Source organism: Ixodes scapularis, unplaced genomic scaffold (assembly GCF_016920785.2).
Source record: "Ixodes scapularis isolate PalLabHiFi unplaced genomic scaffold, ASM1692078v2 PGA_scaffold49__6_contigs__length_1374808, whole genome shotgun sequence".
In the NCBI taxonomy this organism is placed as follows: domain Eukaryota; kingdom Metazoa; phylum Arthropoda; class Arachnida; order Ixodida; family Ixodidae; genus Ixodes; species Ixodes scapularis.
The window spans coordinates 1078650-1095915 of record NW_024609878.1 but is presented as its reverse complement, the minus strand read 5'-3'; the positions used below and the strand labels follow the sequence as shown (position 1 = coordinate 1095915).

The window sequence follows — 17266 nt, the reverse complement described above, 5'->3', positions numbered from 1 at the left end:
GGCTAATCTTCTAGGGGAAGAGTGACGGTGTCGGGGTACACCAACGTTGGGGTACACAAACAAGGCGAACAAGGGTCCGAGAAAATATATATATAATGTTTCTAAAGTAATTTCTTTTGTAATTAAAGATCACATGACTGTCCATTTTATGACGTAACGACGACTGTTTTACCGTCCAGAGTTGACACTCATAACGCTCGTAACCCCCGACCACCCCCCGACCTCCAGGGGGGAAGAAAGGAAGGCGTTCTGGCGTTCGCGTAGACGGTAGTTCGCGCCGTTCGCGTTTGTGTTCAACCTGTTCAACCTCCTTGGTGTTCACTCTCTTTTCCTGGCATGGTGGCGAAATGACGTGAAACATGTGATAGTTGTCGCGATATTGGCGATACCTTCAAACGATGAAGAAAAACAGAAGTGAGATGGTAGCTGCTGCAGTTGGTCGCTACCTGAAAGGTCGTCAATACATGGTAAGGAGTGACATCCTCCCGCACAGTTGCGTTTGGTACTGTTGACAAAGTTCGGTGTAGTGTTGGCGGACTCCTTCAAAACTACGTTGTTTCTTTTTGTGAGAGTTCTACATCTGTTGTTGTGTATTTCATAAAAGCGCCTTTACTGGCGTGATCTCGCATTTACGCATTTATTTCAAGTCGACTGTCGGTACTGTCCGTCTAACTTGACCGGACCACAGATAGACATCTCAACAAGCCCTTGTAACCTTCCAAATGACCTTAAATACGTTCGACGCCAAATAAGCGCTTGAAGAAATCGAGAACATTAGCACGGACGACGCCACGGCTCAGGCCATAAGGAAACGACTGCACGACTTGCAAGAAGTGGGCCTCGACCTACGTCTTCAGTGGACGACACCAGCACACATCGGATTGGCAGGAGGGAACGCAGTGCCACATAACACAGCCCCGGCAGCCCGAGGGAGTATTGACTCAGTCGCCCCTTACCCGCCTCTCAACCCACCACTTAATCCCTACGCATAAATCACAGACTCATGGAGAACGGCACATCGATAGTACAGTCTCCGGCAATATGAAAGACCCACTGGGAGCGCCTGGCCGAGGCGGTGGCTAGCGGGGCGCTGCGAGCGATCCGGGCAATTCCATTCTGCTTCGAGGGGAGGACGCTCACTCGGGGCTCAGCACAATCTGATAAGCGTGTTTCGCTTTAGCTGAGTCCGAGTGAGCGTCCTTTCCTCGAAGCAGAATTGAATTGCCCGGAGCGCTTGCAGCGCCCCCGCCAGTCACCGCCTCGGCCACGCGCTCCCAGTGGGTCTTTCATATTGCCGGAGACTGTACCTCTCCTTTATCAGAACCAAACACTGCAGGGAACGTAAACAGCTTCTTACAACAATAACACCTCCGCCCCGAGCCGATCCGCAATTAAAACTCTCGCGCACTCGAGAAGTATTCTTAAACAAAGTATTCGCAGATGCAGCCTTCACACTGCATATCATCAGGAAATGGTAACCCCAGCCGCGGACACACCAGTTCACTGCGGATCACAGTGCAGAGCTAATCTCCTGCACCTTATCTGGGACTGCCCACGCTTCTCCACCGGCAGGACAGATATTAAGGACATACCACATGCCGATCATGACACATTACTTGCACACCTCCGAGCATCCCCCCCCCCCCTAGCCAATATATGCTAGCCCAATAGGGTAGTAAGAGTGCCCTTGCGAGAGAAGTGTGAGGTGACTCCCACTACTTGACCGGCAGATTCTCATACCGGCAGGAAGATTGAGAAGCAGAACGACCACCAAGATGCCTTCTGCACCCTAGCGAGATTGTCAAGTGTGCACAATACTCAGATACCTTCTATCGCCCTCCTCAAACCCTAATCCCACACCACGGCTTTAGCCATCCCCTTCTTATGTAATCCAATAAATAAATAAATGCGTTCCCCTGCATCCTCAAGCTTGGATTTCTGACGAAGAAGCACTGTGCGAGTTAAAGTCTTAGGCCCGCTTCAGACAGAGCAATTTCACCCAGCAACTTGACGTCTCAACACCAGCAACACGGGCCGCCCGCGTTCACACGCAGCAACCGAATTGCTCCGACTTGCCATCATCATCATTAAATTTGATTTTTCTTTCACTATTTAGACGCCCAGCTACGCGCTAAAAACGCGTTCTTATATCTTTGAACGGCGTTGAGAATACTAAATAATTTTTCTGAAATTGTTTATTTCCGAAAACGATCCATTTCAAACCAGAACTAAGTCTTTAGCTGTCATCATCACCACCACAGGGGTGTCATGTGAAAATATCGCGTCTTCGATTGGCTGCAGCCGCTTCAACCATCTTCGAATTGCTCCGAGTTGCTCGCTTGTTCGAGCCGGACCCGATCTCAGCAATTCGCGTCGATCGAGGGAAAGCTAGGGAACAACTCGCCAGCAACCTCAAAATTGCTGGAAAAGTTGCCCCATCTGAAGCGGGCCTAAGAACTTTCCAACCTTCGATGTTAAATTTTTAATTCTTTGCGACTTCGCAAGGTTTGCACTTTTTTCTCGGTTTGTCATAGCATAACGGTTCAACTGGCCATCTTGTCATCAGCTTAGCTGCAGGAATTTTCCAGGTGTAAATAATTCCTGTATGGTAATTTTGCGGGCTTTGTGGCAGGTTTATTTTGGATAACATGCATGTATGGCTGGTATTGATAGACGTGCTGCGCTGCGAATTCTACAGAACAAACGCGGGACCAAAAATTGAAAGGAAAAGGATGAGTTACATTGAGATGAGGAGAAACACAACGAACACGAATGGACGCAGACTAACAACTTTTTATTCTTTTCTTTTTTCTCCTTTTCAACGCATAAGTTTCCCCATGCGTGAGTTTGGAAAAGAACGAAAGCTATGAAATAGTGATAAATGTCTTAATAAAGATGTGTGGACTTTCGATTTTTATGGCGTTTTTTTCCTTTTCTGATAAATGTTCGGTTTTTGTAGTGTGAGAGGGGACCTTGAAGCTGGTGTCCCCTTCGTTATGCTGTGTAGTGTCTCAGCAGTTCAATTTCCTTTTCGTTCAGTGCAATGGATGGATCACTGACACACCTGCCTTGCTTGTGGAAGGCTTCTATGATTTCGCGCTTGTTCCTATTTTTCGATCTGTCCATGACTGATGTATTTCCAAATAGCGGTTCGCAGCTGCGTCTTGCGCAATGCGCTGCTAAGTTGCCAGGTGCTTGCGATTGCCCGCATGCATATTTATGTTCTCTGAGTCTGTCATTTAAGCACCTCCCCGTCTGCATTATGTATGGGTTTCCGCACGTCAATGGCATTTTGTACAACCAACTAGCCCAAACCCAAGTTTAAGCTTATGGCTGGTAGTTCAGCTAAACGACAGTCTCGGTTTATGTTTCTTTATTCACCGTGTCCTCTCCCCAGACAAGAAAAATTGTTTTGTCCAATTGTGCCTGGAACTGTTTCATGCATGCAGACTGAAGCCAACCCCATTCTCATCCTGCCCAAACATGCTTTAGTTAAGTCTGTATCAAAGTATTGTGATGTCCTTTATTTTTGTCAGTGCAAACGCTCAAAAGGTCCAAGCTCCAATCGCAGCCTGAACCAATTAGCCCTTCAGCAACTGGCAACAAACAAACTGCTTTTTGTTGGCACCCTTAAAGATTCGACTTAGCCGGCAACCTGGGACAAGTAAAGCAAACTTTCCCTGTCTTTCTTTCACAGGACTGTGACTCCTTCAAGAAAACCGACCTGAAGCTTCAGCAGAGCGTCAGCGACCTAGTCCTGAGCGGCGTCGTGGCCGCCGAGACGGGCACCAAGAACCTCTTCAGCTTCAGCGCAATCAGCAAAGACGCCTCTTCCATCGATCAACAGTTCACAAAGTAAGTTTGCTGTTTGTTGTACCAGAAAATAGGTGGCGCTAGCCACTATATAAGCTACGCTTCACAGTAACGACTCTTCAACCTGCTTGGTGCTTAGGATCATGGTTGCCAGTTGTCTTTGGCTTTATCTTAAATTGCAGAGAACAATTTTCTGCCTGCCAGAAGTTTTTAAGCAGTTTGCAACAGAGCAAAACAATATCGCCAATGCTTCTTGACACCGTATCTAAACTGTAGGAAGCCTCGTTAAATCATAACAATTGCCAATTGCACCTGCTCTGGGCCGAGTACAAAAATGGCAACGCCCACAAGATTAGGGAATGGAAGACCGTTATTCTAAGCCAGTGGTTCTCAACCATTGATGTTTCGCGGACCCCTTATGGATCGGCGGAGATGGTGGAGGGGACCTTGTTTGGGGTGAGAGGAGAGAAAAGGTATAGGTTAAATATAATAATGATTTTATAAATGAATATAACTAAGGGCTAGTGTAAAGTAGATTCTCTTATTGACATACACATGAGAAAACCCACCCGAAAACTGAAACATTTCATCTCGACCTGAAAAAAAGACACCTTTTATCGCCGGGCTTGACTGATCAAGCAGGGCTTCGCGGACCCCTAGAAGGCCTTCGCCGACCCCCGTTTGAGAACCACTGCTCTAAGCGTAGCTAATCTATTGTCTCTAGGTCTAGCCATATATACTTGTTCCGCCGAAAATATGGTTGCTACAGTGCATTCCTCTCGCAGGTTCAAGAACTTTGTCTCCGAAGCTTCCGAGCCGTTCAAGTCGGAGCTCAGCTTTGTCCTGTTCCCCATCTTCGTTCACCTCTACCTGGAGCTTGTCAGCAATGGGCAGAAGTCTTTAGGTTTGGCCTCGCTAAAATAAATTGCATGTAAGAAAGGGAGGGCAGAACAGAGAGCAAGCTGCCAGAAAGCTGGCCCCTTTCTTTCGCATCTGTTGCGCTCAGACACACCTTTTAATTATGGGCAGCCCATGTTTCTGAGAGACGACACTCGGAAATATGTGATGCGGTTGTGGGCGGAATGAGCTAGAACATCTTAACATGCCTGCCTAGTCTATTAGTATGGTCATGGATGGGATGAGGATGGCGGGGGATCCCTTTCAGATGCCCGGCCTTTAGCATCCTCTTGTTGCCTTCCATCATGCTTGTGCTCTTGTGCTATATTTTCCTGCTTGAAGCTCTCGAGATGCCGAAGCGTCGGATGCAGGACAACGGAAGGACTTCCTGACTGTTCTGATCCTCTCCGTGGCTATAGACCTTTCCAGCGCTCATCACCCGGACGAAAAATGCAGAGTCACTGGGCCGTGGGCGCAAGTGCGGCGTCTCCTATTTCATTGAAGAGAGCTTTCCACCGCCCACTAGACAAAGACGGCAGTGCAAAGAAGACAATTGGAAAGGTCTATACACCAACTCATGTTTACAAACAAACCGGAGCGCCCCTAGCGGACGCCACCGGCGCCGCGCATGCGCGGTGGATGGTGGGCAAGAAGCCCGCCGTCGCCCATAAACAAACCATTGAATTGCGTTGTTGTCGGCGTCGGTGGGAGTCCCCGTGCTCTTTTTCGCGTTGGAATTGTTGATTTTACGTCTTCCTAACAATGTCTGACTACTTGAGCGGCTTCAGCAAAACTATCGAGGTAAAACTTTGCGTGAATAATGTGACGTGCGGCGATTCATTTCACGTGGACGCCGCAGAATGGGCGCTAAAGCCCGACTCCCACGATGAGATTCCGCTCGCTATTTTCAGTCGCGACGTCGCTCGGACTGCAAAAGCGTGGACCGTAGCTGAGATGGTGGACATCGATACTGAAAACCGCAAGCAGAATCGGGCATTACAAGTCGGTGATGGCCACTGGTAACAATGATCAACAACTTCTTGTATCTGTTTACACTTGGCCGACTTACCCCAACCAACCTTCAAAAGTGTTTTGAGGCCTGCACTTAGTTCTTATCGCAATTGCCGGGTCAACGTTTGGTTTACGGGTCGCTGTCGATTGAACGAACTGACGACAAAAAGCAGCCAAGTTTGAAAGAGCAGACGACAGTTCGAACGCACGTGCAGTGGAGTGCGGGCAAGAAGCACCACGTCCCGCGTCAACAAACCATTCGAATGTCACGTTGTCGGCGTCTGTGTGAGTTTGCATACTCTTTTTCGCGTTGGAGTTGTCAATTCTACGTCCTCATCGCAATGTCTTACCACTTCAATCGCCTGAGCGAAATTATCGAGGCTCGTTACGCCGCTAAACTTTCCGTAAATAATTTGACGTGCGGCGATTCATTCGCATGAACGCTGCAGAATGGACGCCAAAACCATGATGAGATTCTTGTAGCTATTTTCGGTCGCGACGTCGCTCGTGCTGCAAAAGTGTAAAAGGTAGCGGCGATGATCGACGTCGATACTGAAAATCGGAAGCGGGAACAGACCAAGCGTAAAAAGTAGGCGATGGCCACCGGTACCAATAATTAACATCTTGTATCTACTGTTTACACCGAGCCTACTTAAGTCTTTTGAGGCCTGCAATTACTTCTTATTGCAATCACCGGGTCAAAGTTTGGTCTACGGGCCGCTTTTGTTTGAACAAGCAGACGACAAAAAGCAGACAAGTTTGAAAGAGCAGACGAAAGTTCGAACAATCAGGCGGCCGTATGAATTTGAAGACGCGCTGAATCCGTGGGTGATCCGGACAACTTGGGGGTTTTCTCTCGTTCATGTTGGAACAAAGCAAATAAATCTGGCGACCACCAATTGTGGCCCACACACGCAATCGTAGTTCGATAGCGTCTGGTTTGCCCTTTTCACGGCTGCTATCCACGTTCTCGGACGAACGGAGGGTGCAAAAACACATAAAAACTGATCTTCAAACCTTTACAGACTCTCTTGGTACAGTCCCCGTTGCAGCATTTTGACGAGAAGGCAGGTATTTTGTCTCGTTTCTTCCAAAGGAACACAGGAATGCATGTCTGGCACGGCGACTTCTGCCCACCGCCCCAGACCGGAAGTGCGTCCGGCGCGCCACCACCGCGGCGTGACGTAGGAGAGTTGAGTTGGTGTATAGCACTGTAGAGGACAAGAGCACAAAAGACACGGACAAGTAGAAGAACAGAACAGGACGGGACAAAGCGCTCTTGTCTTCTATAATGCATTACCAACTAGCCCAGCAGTTAATTCTGATACAGTCTATAGAACCACCTGACTGCGGTGGCAGGGGCGTTTATCTGCCCAGCATCCACACTTCCGCAGCCTTTACCCAGCAGTGCTACTGTGATTGCAGAGCATGCAACTGTGTTCCCATTTTTTCGGTCCACAACTCATTTTGCACTTTTCCACAAGGCTGCACCTGTCTGAGCCGCGTTGCTGCTAGTTTGGGCACGAGATCCCCATTACTCGACTTTATGCATTGGCCACTAGGTGTCGGCACCTCATTTGAAATAAAAACGGTGGCTATAGCAAATGCGATATAGCTTCGCCAATACTGGAAACTCCTCCGAAAACCCATGGGAGCGGGAGCGAACGCAACTGTGGCGCCTCTAGCGGACTCGGAATCTACGGAAGCAGACGACGCAATGGAAAAGTATAGGCTCCGCGACGTCCTTGAGCTTTGCGAGCACCGTTTCGTCACCCCAACAGCTGAAACAATTCATTGCGGTCAGTCCGCTTGCAAAGCAGAATCCACTGATCGCTACTGCAACGACAATCAAATAACAATGTGCGCATAAACAAAGATAGAGCAGTTTATTTAGCGGTCTCAAACGCCACTCGGGGAACACACGTTTTGAAGCACGTCTGGGAAGCAGAAAAAAGGCAATTAGCTACTCAAACTAAGTTGTAAGAGGTTGCTGTTGATCCTTTACAAAATGAGTTGTTACAATTTCTTACCTGAATAGGTGATTATTAAAACGTGTGCAAACAGCACATTATAAGATTACCACAGCAGGCACACCAGCCGCTGCAGCATAACAAAAACGAAACTTAACGAGAAAAATTACCGTGCGAACACTTTCCGAACTTTGCAGGAAAGATGGGGTCTCCATCCCAGACAAAAATAAAAATAAATGGAAAGCAGTCGCCAACAAAACAAAGATGTTATCAGTTGATATAAAGATACAAATCACCCAGCAAAGCAACTCCTTCAACGGCGACGATCGTTGCGCAGCTGGTGGTCGCCATTGGTGTTGAGTCCACAACAAACAAAGCGGAAGCTACACGACGAAACTAATTGAAAAGGAAAAGAACTTCACTTTTTTCTAGCTGCTTGTTACGTGTTTATTTGCTTTATTTGTTGGTGAAAACTAAAAACCGAACAGGAAAGGAAAAACGTAGTCCAGCTCACACTGCCCAGTAAATAAGAGTCTCGCTGCAATCCGGTACGTGCAAGCAGTGTGCAACCTTTTGCTTTCGCATTTCTTTTCCCAGTGACCTTGACAGGTTTTTCGTTTGCTCGCTTGACGAAGCAGTTCAAAAGTACATTCAAGTACTTGTTGACATACGTGTCCAGGCAAGCTTTGCACACCGCGCCTTTGCTTCGTCGATCAGTTGCCTGAAGTCCGCCTTCAGCTGAACTCTTGTCTGGTGTGTCAAAGGCACGGCTGATGTTACGAGCTAAGTCGGAAGGTGGTGTCATTTTCGCATGCGAGTATATGTCTCGTTGTTCAACGAAATATTTTTCGAAGTGTTCCATGTTTTTGATTGCAGTTGGACTTGGCAAGCATGATGATAGATTTGATTGGCTGGCCACCCGGCTACATAGGACTGGGTTGGGTGTTCATTTTTTCGTCTGGTCTGTTGTCCGTGAAGCTCTCCGCAATCTCCGTGGAGTTGTCATAATTGTCTGTTGAGGCATCATTGGCAATTTTGAAGCCAGACTTGGATAGCTCTTCTAGTTTCATTTGAATGCTGCAGTAACCTAATTACTCACGTTTGTTCGGTCTTCGGGAAACGAAAGGATTTTCCACTACATCCCAAAAACTTGTTTTTGCGGTGGTAGGCAGCACATGGCATGTCTGCCACATCCAAGTATGCGCTTGTGTATGTCCAAAGGCGGCCGGTTGATTAACAAACAATGACCCATAGCAGATGTGCCAGCGTACATAAATAAAATCCTCATAGAAATGTATAATGAGCTTACACTTTTTAATATATATATATATTAAATATCAAAAAGCACATATGAATGTTTCGGATTTGAAACTCAATCGAAGGTGAAAATAGGAGGTTATCGAAGACGACTGTGGAAGAGAACAAAAACAACAACAAAGTTGCAGGCGGCCCTCAAAATGTCCGGATATAACGTAACAGACAAACCAATGGTAGCAGGCATCGAAGCGAAGGAAAGAGAGTAAAAGCTTGCAAAACAAGGCAAAGCAAAATATGCTACGGTTCCAATGTCAAGTAAACAAAAGAGAAAAAGGCAGCATAAAAGCAGGAGGAAGAGAGACCGCAGCTGCGTAGCGTCGCCTCAAACATAAAAAGAAAGAGGAAGACTAGTCTTCCCAGTGCTAACAATTGGAATTTGTACACCGTATTTAACGTGACCGAAATCGCCTTTTTTTGTGCTACGACGCTCTCCTCTTTTTTCATTTGCTCACCTGAGAAGTTCGATTTTTTTGTAGCTTTGCTTTTTTGTTAATTTTAGGAATAGCATAAAATTTGCGTGTGCACAATCCACTTCTTCCGGAGCATACTGACATCGCAGCAACGTACATGGTTCGAAATTGCCTTTTGCTTCTTCATCTAGAGACAATCTTAACGGGATTAGCCAGCTCGCCTATTTGACAAAACAGTTATAAGCAAGACGTTAATGAGAAATGGGAATTGCAACAACAAAACAAATTGATTGATAAGAACAGTAAAGTTGAAACGTAGCTATGTTCTGAAATTTTGGTACATTGCCCTTCTTCAAAAAACAGCACAAAGTACATTAGTCTTTTGCTTGGCTTACACAAGTTGTTACAGTAGAGCTTTTAAGGGCTGGGTTCCCCAGTATCGTGTCCATGGACAAACAAATCTCGACACAGAACTCTGGACAGCTACCGCCATGTATAAGCGACGCCGGCAATCTTTCCAGCCTTTTCACTCTGGCTTGCAACTTGCGGCTGGCCTTTACTTCGTTCCCATCATATATGGTACAGCTTCACTGGTCTTCCTTCTTCACCAGAGTGGAAAGGCTGAAAGTTATTAGTGACAGTGTTTTCTTCAGGAGAGCCCTAAAATTGCACCCTGATAGCTCCAACATCTTTCCCACACGAAGAAAATATCCTTCACTCATGAGGTTGCACCTATTTTTTAACAGTCAAAGTAGTGAATACCGGTGAACATTTTTTTTTTATTGGTCACCTTGCACGAAGATAGGCAAAACCAATGCGTTGTGGAGAATTCGTCTGCTAGCGGAAACTTTCGCCCGCGCTCCGTGAGAGTTGCCAGTATTGGCTTATATGGTATTTGGCTATAGTCATTGACAAGACGAGGATTGCAGGGCATTTTTTTACGACGCCTGGCCTCCGGCATGCACTCATTGCCGTCCGTCATGCTTTAACTGCACGTGCACGCTTGAAGTTCTCGAGATGCCGGAATGTTACCGAAGGTAGAAAGCTTGCACAGGAGGAGGGTAGGCTGAAAGACCTCCCTGCTGTTCTTGTCCTGTCGGTGACCATAGGTGGCGTAAGCCACCACCCGATTCAAAGGGTTCAGTGGCACGCATCCATCTGTCGTGAATTAGTATCGACGAGAGGACGGTGTCGAATTGCAATTGCTGGCCCTTACAATTGCTCCACAGCCCAGAAGTTCCACGGACGGCATCGAGGGATGTTCCAGTCGTCCGACCAGTTCCGCGTCGTCGTGGACATGCTTCCCAACATCTCGTCTGCATCGGACGTTCCGTCGCATCCCCAAATCAAAGAGTTCAAGTTAGTGTCTGTCCTTGTTGTTAGTTAGCGAGTAGTTAGCGCCAAACATGACGCGTCGGCTCCCGTCGGCTAAACACGCCAATCGAAGACTCGTTGCAGGCACCGTAATAGACAGTTTTCAAGAGTTCGCGCCAATGCCCATCTGCCATTGCTTGCTCACCTACTCTGAGCGTGTATTGGACACGAGGGCTCTGTCAGCATTCAGCGTGAACTCTGTTCAGCTCGTATTGGAAACGAGTGCTGCGTCAGCGTTCGGCGAGGACTCGGAGCCAATCACACACTTCGTGAGCAAGCAATGGTGACCACCAATGTTGCTTGATCAACTTTTGAAAAGGGTCTATTGTACCGGCTGTAAGCTACAGCACTGTTGGTTCCACAGCGTTCTTGTGCTGAGGGATTTTTGGACGAGGGCTCTGGGGTGCCCGTTATTATAGTTTTATGACAAATGTTTACTTCACTGGGGGGGGAGGGCTTATTTTACAGCACAATATCTCTCTTGCGTGAAATTAAGTTGCTAAAATATACTCCAGATCAGTAATTTTATAATTGGTTTGAATACTGGTGTTGACGTTGCGAGCCTTTTCCGGCTCTGGATGTGAAAAAAGGTGTGCAAAGCTTGCAGTACTCATACCGCAATTTGACATTCCGAAATCCTAAAATATTTTAATGCACATTTGATAAAGAATTATATATATATTTTTTTTTTTTTTCCAATTTTAGTACAGGGAGGTGTTTGTGACATTCCCTTTTGAGTTGTTCCCTTAGCCTCGACTCGCTTTCTTTCAGAGAAAACAAATACTCTGTGAAGCTATCGAGCGACACCCTGGAGTATGTGCTCAGTTTCCTGAAGGTGAGTGTTAATCAGTTGATCAATGTTTATTTTTATTGCGCATAGCAACTGCTTGAAGGCCTTCACAGTAAAGCACACAAAGACATAGAGTATAATCTGTTAACACTGTGCATACCGTAGAATACTGCGCATCCTCCCATTCCACAATAAGCGCCCATATCCAAATTTTTAAGATATGAAAAAATATGCACAGTACATTTATATGTAAAATTGATGACCGGACAAGCACCCATCCCTCATTTTTTCGCGATTATCTCTAAATTTTGAGTGGGCGCTTGCCCGGTGTTTTACGGTAAATCCAGGTCCGGTTGCACATTCTCTCTATCAGCAAGAAGTCTGCTGTCCATGTAAGCAGAGTATCCACCAGTTTACCTGGCATTGGGGGGCCATCTGGGAGGCACAGACTGAACTTGGATAGGCACCAAAGGCTGCATAAGTTTTTTAAAATATATGGCTTTTGAAGCATGAAATGCTTTTTAACGTGACCCCCAACCCCGTAATTTTGTCCGGGCATTTTTCGCTAAATTTAGCGGGGAAAATGTATAGGTCCCCTGACATCATGTGACCTATACAACTTGGGGGAATTGATGGCACGTGACCCATCCATCACCTCAGCTTCTCTGCTAACTTTTGTGGGAAAATTCGCATCATGTGACCTAGACACTAATCCAGTTTTCGCACTAAATTTAGCACGTGAAATGGACGTCGTGTGACCTATACAACCATTCCGTTTCCCCGCTACATTTAGCGGGAAAATATACGTCGTGTGATGCACCTATTCCCTCGCCAATTCTCTCTAATGCAATGCATGCACTATAGAACTTTGAAGGAAGGGGTTGCTGCCAATTTTTCTATTGCTTTTCAAGGGGCTCATCAAACTGCCCCAACCTTCATAGAGTGTTTCGACTAATAATATTTTCACAAATGGTGCTCTATAAGTATGGCCATTGACAATAAAAATTGCAGGGCTACCCTTCCCTATGTCCGGCCTCCATAGCATGCTCGTTGCTTTCCAGTGGGCTTTGGCTGCGCTTCCTTCAATACGCTAATGGTCATGAAACTTCTCTGTAGCGCTATGGGAGAGCTTGGTACATTACCACGCGCGGCACTAGTGTCGAAAAGGGGGCTAAGAGCCGCCAGGCTAGCCTGCACTGCTAGGAGGCTGGCAACCCGCAAGTCTGTTGAAATTTTGAACCCACTCTTAACGAGTCACCTATAAATCGAGATAACATGTCATTGCACTGACAGCGTTTCTCTTTATTGTAAGTGTCTTCGGCTCTGTACACTCAATCAGTTGCTCAATCTTGTGTATTTAAAACAGTCTCCTGAATAAGATAAGTTTTTGTTTTCTCGAAATAACCTTTCAATACCCCCTCACTGTAAAAATTCACCGCTGCATCTTGCGCCATCTAGTAGAGGCAGTGCGAGCCAATATGCTCAATTGCCAAGCTCTTCACTTGCAAAAGCATTGTTTTCTTTGAAAACAACCAAAGAAAGCTTGTTTGTGAGATATCTTATTATAGATCAATAAGGAATTACCAGTGCTCGCACGAAATGCAGGCATAACAAAATTTCGGTGTACTAAAGATTAATTGTAATCGTGAATTTGGGGTAACTCTCTGAGAGTGGAGTGGCCAATCGAGAATGCCCCTTCCGGGGCAGTGGCACCCCTAGCGGCAGGTATCGATTCTCTAGCAAACTTCGGCCGAGCTTTTATGACCGGCGGGGAATCGAACGACTCTGGAGATGCCAAAGTGTTGTCAGAGGTAGGAAGCTTGCACTGGGGACGGTATAACTGAAAGACATTCCTGCAGTTCTCATGCTGTCTGACTAGGACGGAAACATGCTTCAGTCGAAACGTCTTTATTTGTGGTGTGGCACTTTACCTTGGCCAAAGTGAGGAAGGGAAACATTGGCTCATCGACTGTTTAATCCATTGAAGAATATTGAATCATCTGTTCAATGTAGTTGGAACTTGTTCTGCATTGTCTGCGATATATACTTCTTATAGGCATGTTAGGGAACTTTTGGCACGCAGAAATGACTTGCAAAACACACTTTCGTGAACCGCCTGTTTTGGTTTGTGCTTGCAGGACAATGACAACCTCATACTGCTCCAAATCTTCAACTTGCACGTCGACATCGATGGTGAGAGCGTCTGCTGCCTTCGAGCACGGCATTTGGCCATTTTTTAGATTGTCTAGAGCCATGGACAATAGGATCTTGTTGTTCGGGCTGCACAAGCAGGCTGTCTCATTATTCACACTTTCCAGTATAATATACTTTCTAAAGAGACCGTGAAAGGTTTCAGATTCTTCTTTTCTAAGTGTGTTTTGTAGAGTGAAACAAAAGGCACATATCTATAGTTGTCTTGGGCCAGGTGCTTCATTTTTGTCATGACATGAGCATATGATATGCACCTTGGGACTTGCGTCACATGGACACTCGAAGCCTTTTTTATTAGAGGTGACAGAGAAAGCACTTTCATTCTGTACTAATAAAAAGAAGAAATGGGTTTCAATGAGCTATTCTTAAATTTGAAGTTCACTTAGTTCAAGGTATTCCGCAGTTCCCGTAAGCTTAGAATTACCGGGAGTTAAATGTAATTGGGAAAGAACAGGCCGCTGTTTTGTGCCCATTTTGTTGTTTGTGACATGTCACCGAACGATGAGCATTCCCAGAAATTTCTAGTTCAAATGATTTATGGCCACATAATCTGCTATCAGGTTTTGACAATGGTTGCAACTGCTTCTTTTTGGCTTGGATGACAAGTGAACAAAGGAGTTCTTATTTCGTCATTCAAATAATGTTGCACGTGGCAAGGCTTAGGCCAGTTGATGTGCGTACGAGTGTGGGAGGAACCAAGTTGAGTGTTACATTTTTTTACGAGCTTTAAAGCGGTACGGAAACAAAAATTGAAATATTCAGATTTTGTTCGTAAACGAGTCAAGCATGACGGATAATAACCGTAAATGATAATCGCACGTTTGTATTTTGAACGACTGGCTATATTTTTCGTTCCAAACGGTGCACTCGAGCAAGCGCTCGAAGAGAAGCGAACGGAGAGCGTGATGCGTCATCGGATATCCGGCGCAAACAAAAACAGAAAGAAAAGATACCCCGCGTTCGTGACGTAGCAAGGCTGGCGTGATTATGAGCTTTGCCCTTGGTGGCGTTGTCAGCGTTGCGGTGGTGTCAATAGCGTCAGCACGTTACAACCGAGCCATTCGAAGTACCCGTGGGGTGACGAGCGTGTGGCTGGCCCAAGGAGCACGTAGCTTCCACAACACTGTCAGCTTAGTGCTGAACGAGGTGGGGAAAGCAACTTTCGTTCGAGTTTTGAGCGACGGGCTAATCTTCTAGGGGGAGAATGGCTGTTTCCGGTTGCACGAACGAGGGTGCGAGAAAGAGGGGAGTCCTTCCGTTCTGTCTTCTTGGACCGCTTGGTACAATGCGCGATTTGTGAGCTCAGGAGGAAAGCTAAGAAGGAAAACGTTGAAATGCCAAAGAGCGGCGCTGCTCCGAAGGAATCTGATACGTCACGACTACGTAGCAGATTCCACAACGTTGCTAGACTACCTCCCAAATAGGCTCCGCATGCATCCACCAGGTGCACATTGAAGATTGTTTATTTAGGTTTAAAATTAGTTTTCTTGTGCTTTTCAACGAAAGACTTGTGTTTTTGAGGTTAGGGTGCAACAGGCAACACATTAAAGCTAGAAAATGAGCGCTGAAATTTCGTTTCCCTACCCCTTTAAGTTCCAACGCTGGAAACAAGCCTAATGTATGTTTTCTAATTTGTGCATGTCGAAGTTTTATCCTAAGCATTACCAATGCTCAGAAGCAACTTTTTTGTGCCACATTGTCAAGCCTGGCATAGTTTCTGCAGCACGATCAAAACTACTCGCACAAGCATGCCCGAATAAGATGCAAGGCGAAGTCATGTGCTCATGCAGCAGTGCAGGGTTGCAGTAAGCTATGGTCACTTACAGGACAGGAACGGCAGGGAGCTCTTTCGGTTGTCCTGCCGTCGGCGCAAGTTTCTTACCTTCAGGAACGCTTTGTCGTCACGTGCGGCAGAGAGGAAAGCGTGCCTGCGCAGCCAGAGTAGGCTGGAAGGCAACAAACGCGTGCTGGAGACAAAATGTCCCAAAGGAAACTCCTTGCCATTCTCATTCTGTAATTGAAGTCTGGACAAAATAGCGCAAACAAGTTGACGTTGAAAATATGTAGCTGCCACACTGAGACCATTGCTTTCTTCGAGGAAAAGTTTCATTGAGTGAAAGCTGGCTTTCACTCAAACCTTTGTTTGAGGGAAAATTTTTGTAACGGCTTAAATTTACAGGCTCAGGTTTAAGATTTACGGCTCTTGGGAGGTACTCGGTGACCCCAGTTTGTCCCGCAGTGCACGTTCATCACGAAAAGGTTAACGGAGACGGCTCCCAGGGGGCGCCCCTGCTCCAAGCGCCGTCCGCTAAAAGCGACGCGAAGCAGACGACGCACCCCGCCGAGCAGGGTCACAACAAGGAGGCGCTGGCGTCTCTGCGCCAGATCATGAAGAAGGTTCGCGAGGGTCCGCCGTGCATCCCTTCCATCTGCCTCTACACGCTCGCCCATGGAACCTCGGGGTGAGCACTTGACCGCTTCACTCTCTGCTTTGCAAGGGCTCTGCTGCCATTTTGGAACTGCTTGTTAGCCCGCGCTGGACCTGGTCTCTTGGAACATAGTAGTAACACGTCAGAGACAATATGGGGTGCACTATTTGAAGCTGCGGGCAAATGGATTACTGGTTCAAGGGCACTTGGGTGCAGAACTGGATCCCTCTGACAGCTGACATGTCAGCCATATCCTGTTTGCTCTTTTAACCCGAAGTTGGTATAGTATGCAAATAAGCCTTCTTTCCTCTCTTCTGCTTGCAGAATGAGAGAAAGGGTAACAAGTTTGTTTACTCTCAAACTCTTATTTCTGGAAAGAGTAAGTTCAATTTAAAAACGCATAAAACAATTTTTTTTTCTCTTTGCAACATATTAGGGGCGAAGCTCCTTAAGGTCAAGCCTTGTCCGTCCGGTCGGCGTCCGTGCTCACATAAAAAGAAAAAGTGTTTGCGCAGTCGACAGGGTTCGAACCTGTGCGGGAACACCCTAATGGATTTCTAGTCCACCGCCTTAACCACTCGGCCGCAACTGTGGGACGAGTAGGGGGCTCTGAGGTGTGGTAGTAAGTCAAGAGCGGGGGTTTCTGTCATGGATGAAACGTTGCATGTAGCCGCTCAACGTCTGCACAGGAGAGGGCGCTGCGGTCAAATGCGTATATAATCGCGTTAAACTTTGCATGCATTGGCTCAACGTTTATAGACGAGAGGGCGCCGCGGTCAAATGCTCAAATGCGTATATAACCACGTTCCATACCACACATTCTCTTTCTGACATGGACCGTTGACTTAAGCGGTGGAGATGCGTTCCCACGGCTTCTAGCGGATCCAAGCTGATTTGCTAGAAGAACCACTGGCTCTGCATTTCACCGACCAGAAAGCAGTAATAATGAAGTCGAAATGCAACCCGGAACTCAGCACTACCTATGAGCAATAAAAAAAAAAAATCAGCACCCACAGCACTACCTATGAACAATAAAATCAGTAT

General features: G+C 46.6%; 1 protein-coding gene across 1 annotated transcript in view; it reads left to right on the top strand.

The window, feature by feature from the left end:
* The first annotated feature begins 235 nt into the window (after positions 1 to 235).
* The window catches only part of LOC8030265 (TAF5-like RNA polymerase II p300/CBP-associated factor-associated factor 65 kDa subunit 5L), a 29935-nt gene continuing 12904 nt past the window's right edge, over positions 236 to 17266 (top strand). The window contains exons 1-7 of the mRNA XM_029979946.3: positions 236 to 467; positions 3698 to 3855; positions 4599 to 4717; positions 10648 to 10777; positions 11564 to 11627; positions 13721 to 13775; positions 16033 to 16255. Of these exons, the coding sequence (XP_029835806.2) occupies positions 399 to 467; positions 3698 to 3855; positions 4599 to 4717; positions 10648 to 10777; positions 11564 to 11627; positions 13721 to 13775; positions 16033 to 16255 (818 nt within the window). The 5' untranslated portion in view covers positions 236 to 398. The remainder of the gene's footprint in view (positions 468 to 3697; positions 3856 to 4598; positions 4718 to 10647; positions 10778 to 11563; positions 11628 to 13720; positions 13776 to 16032; positions 16256 to 17266) is intronic.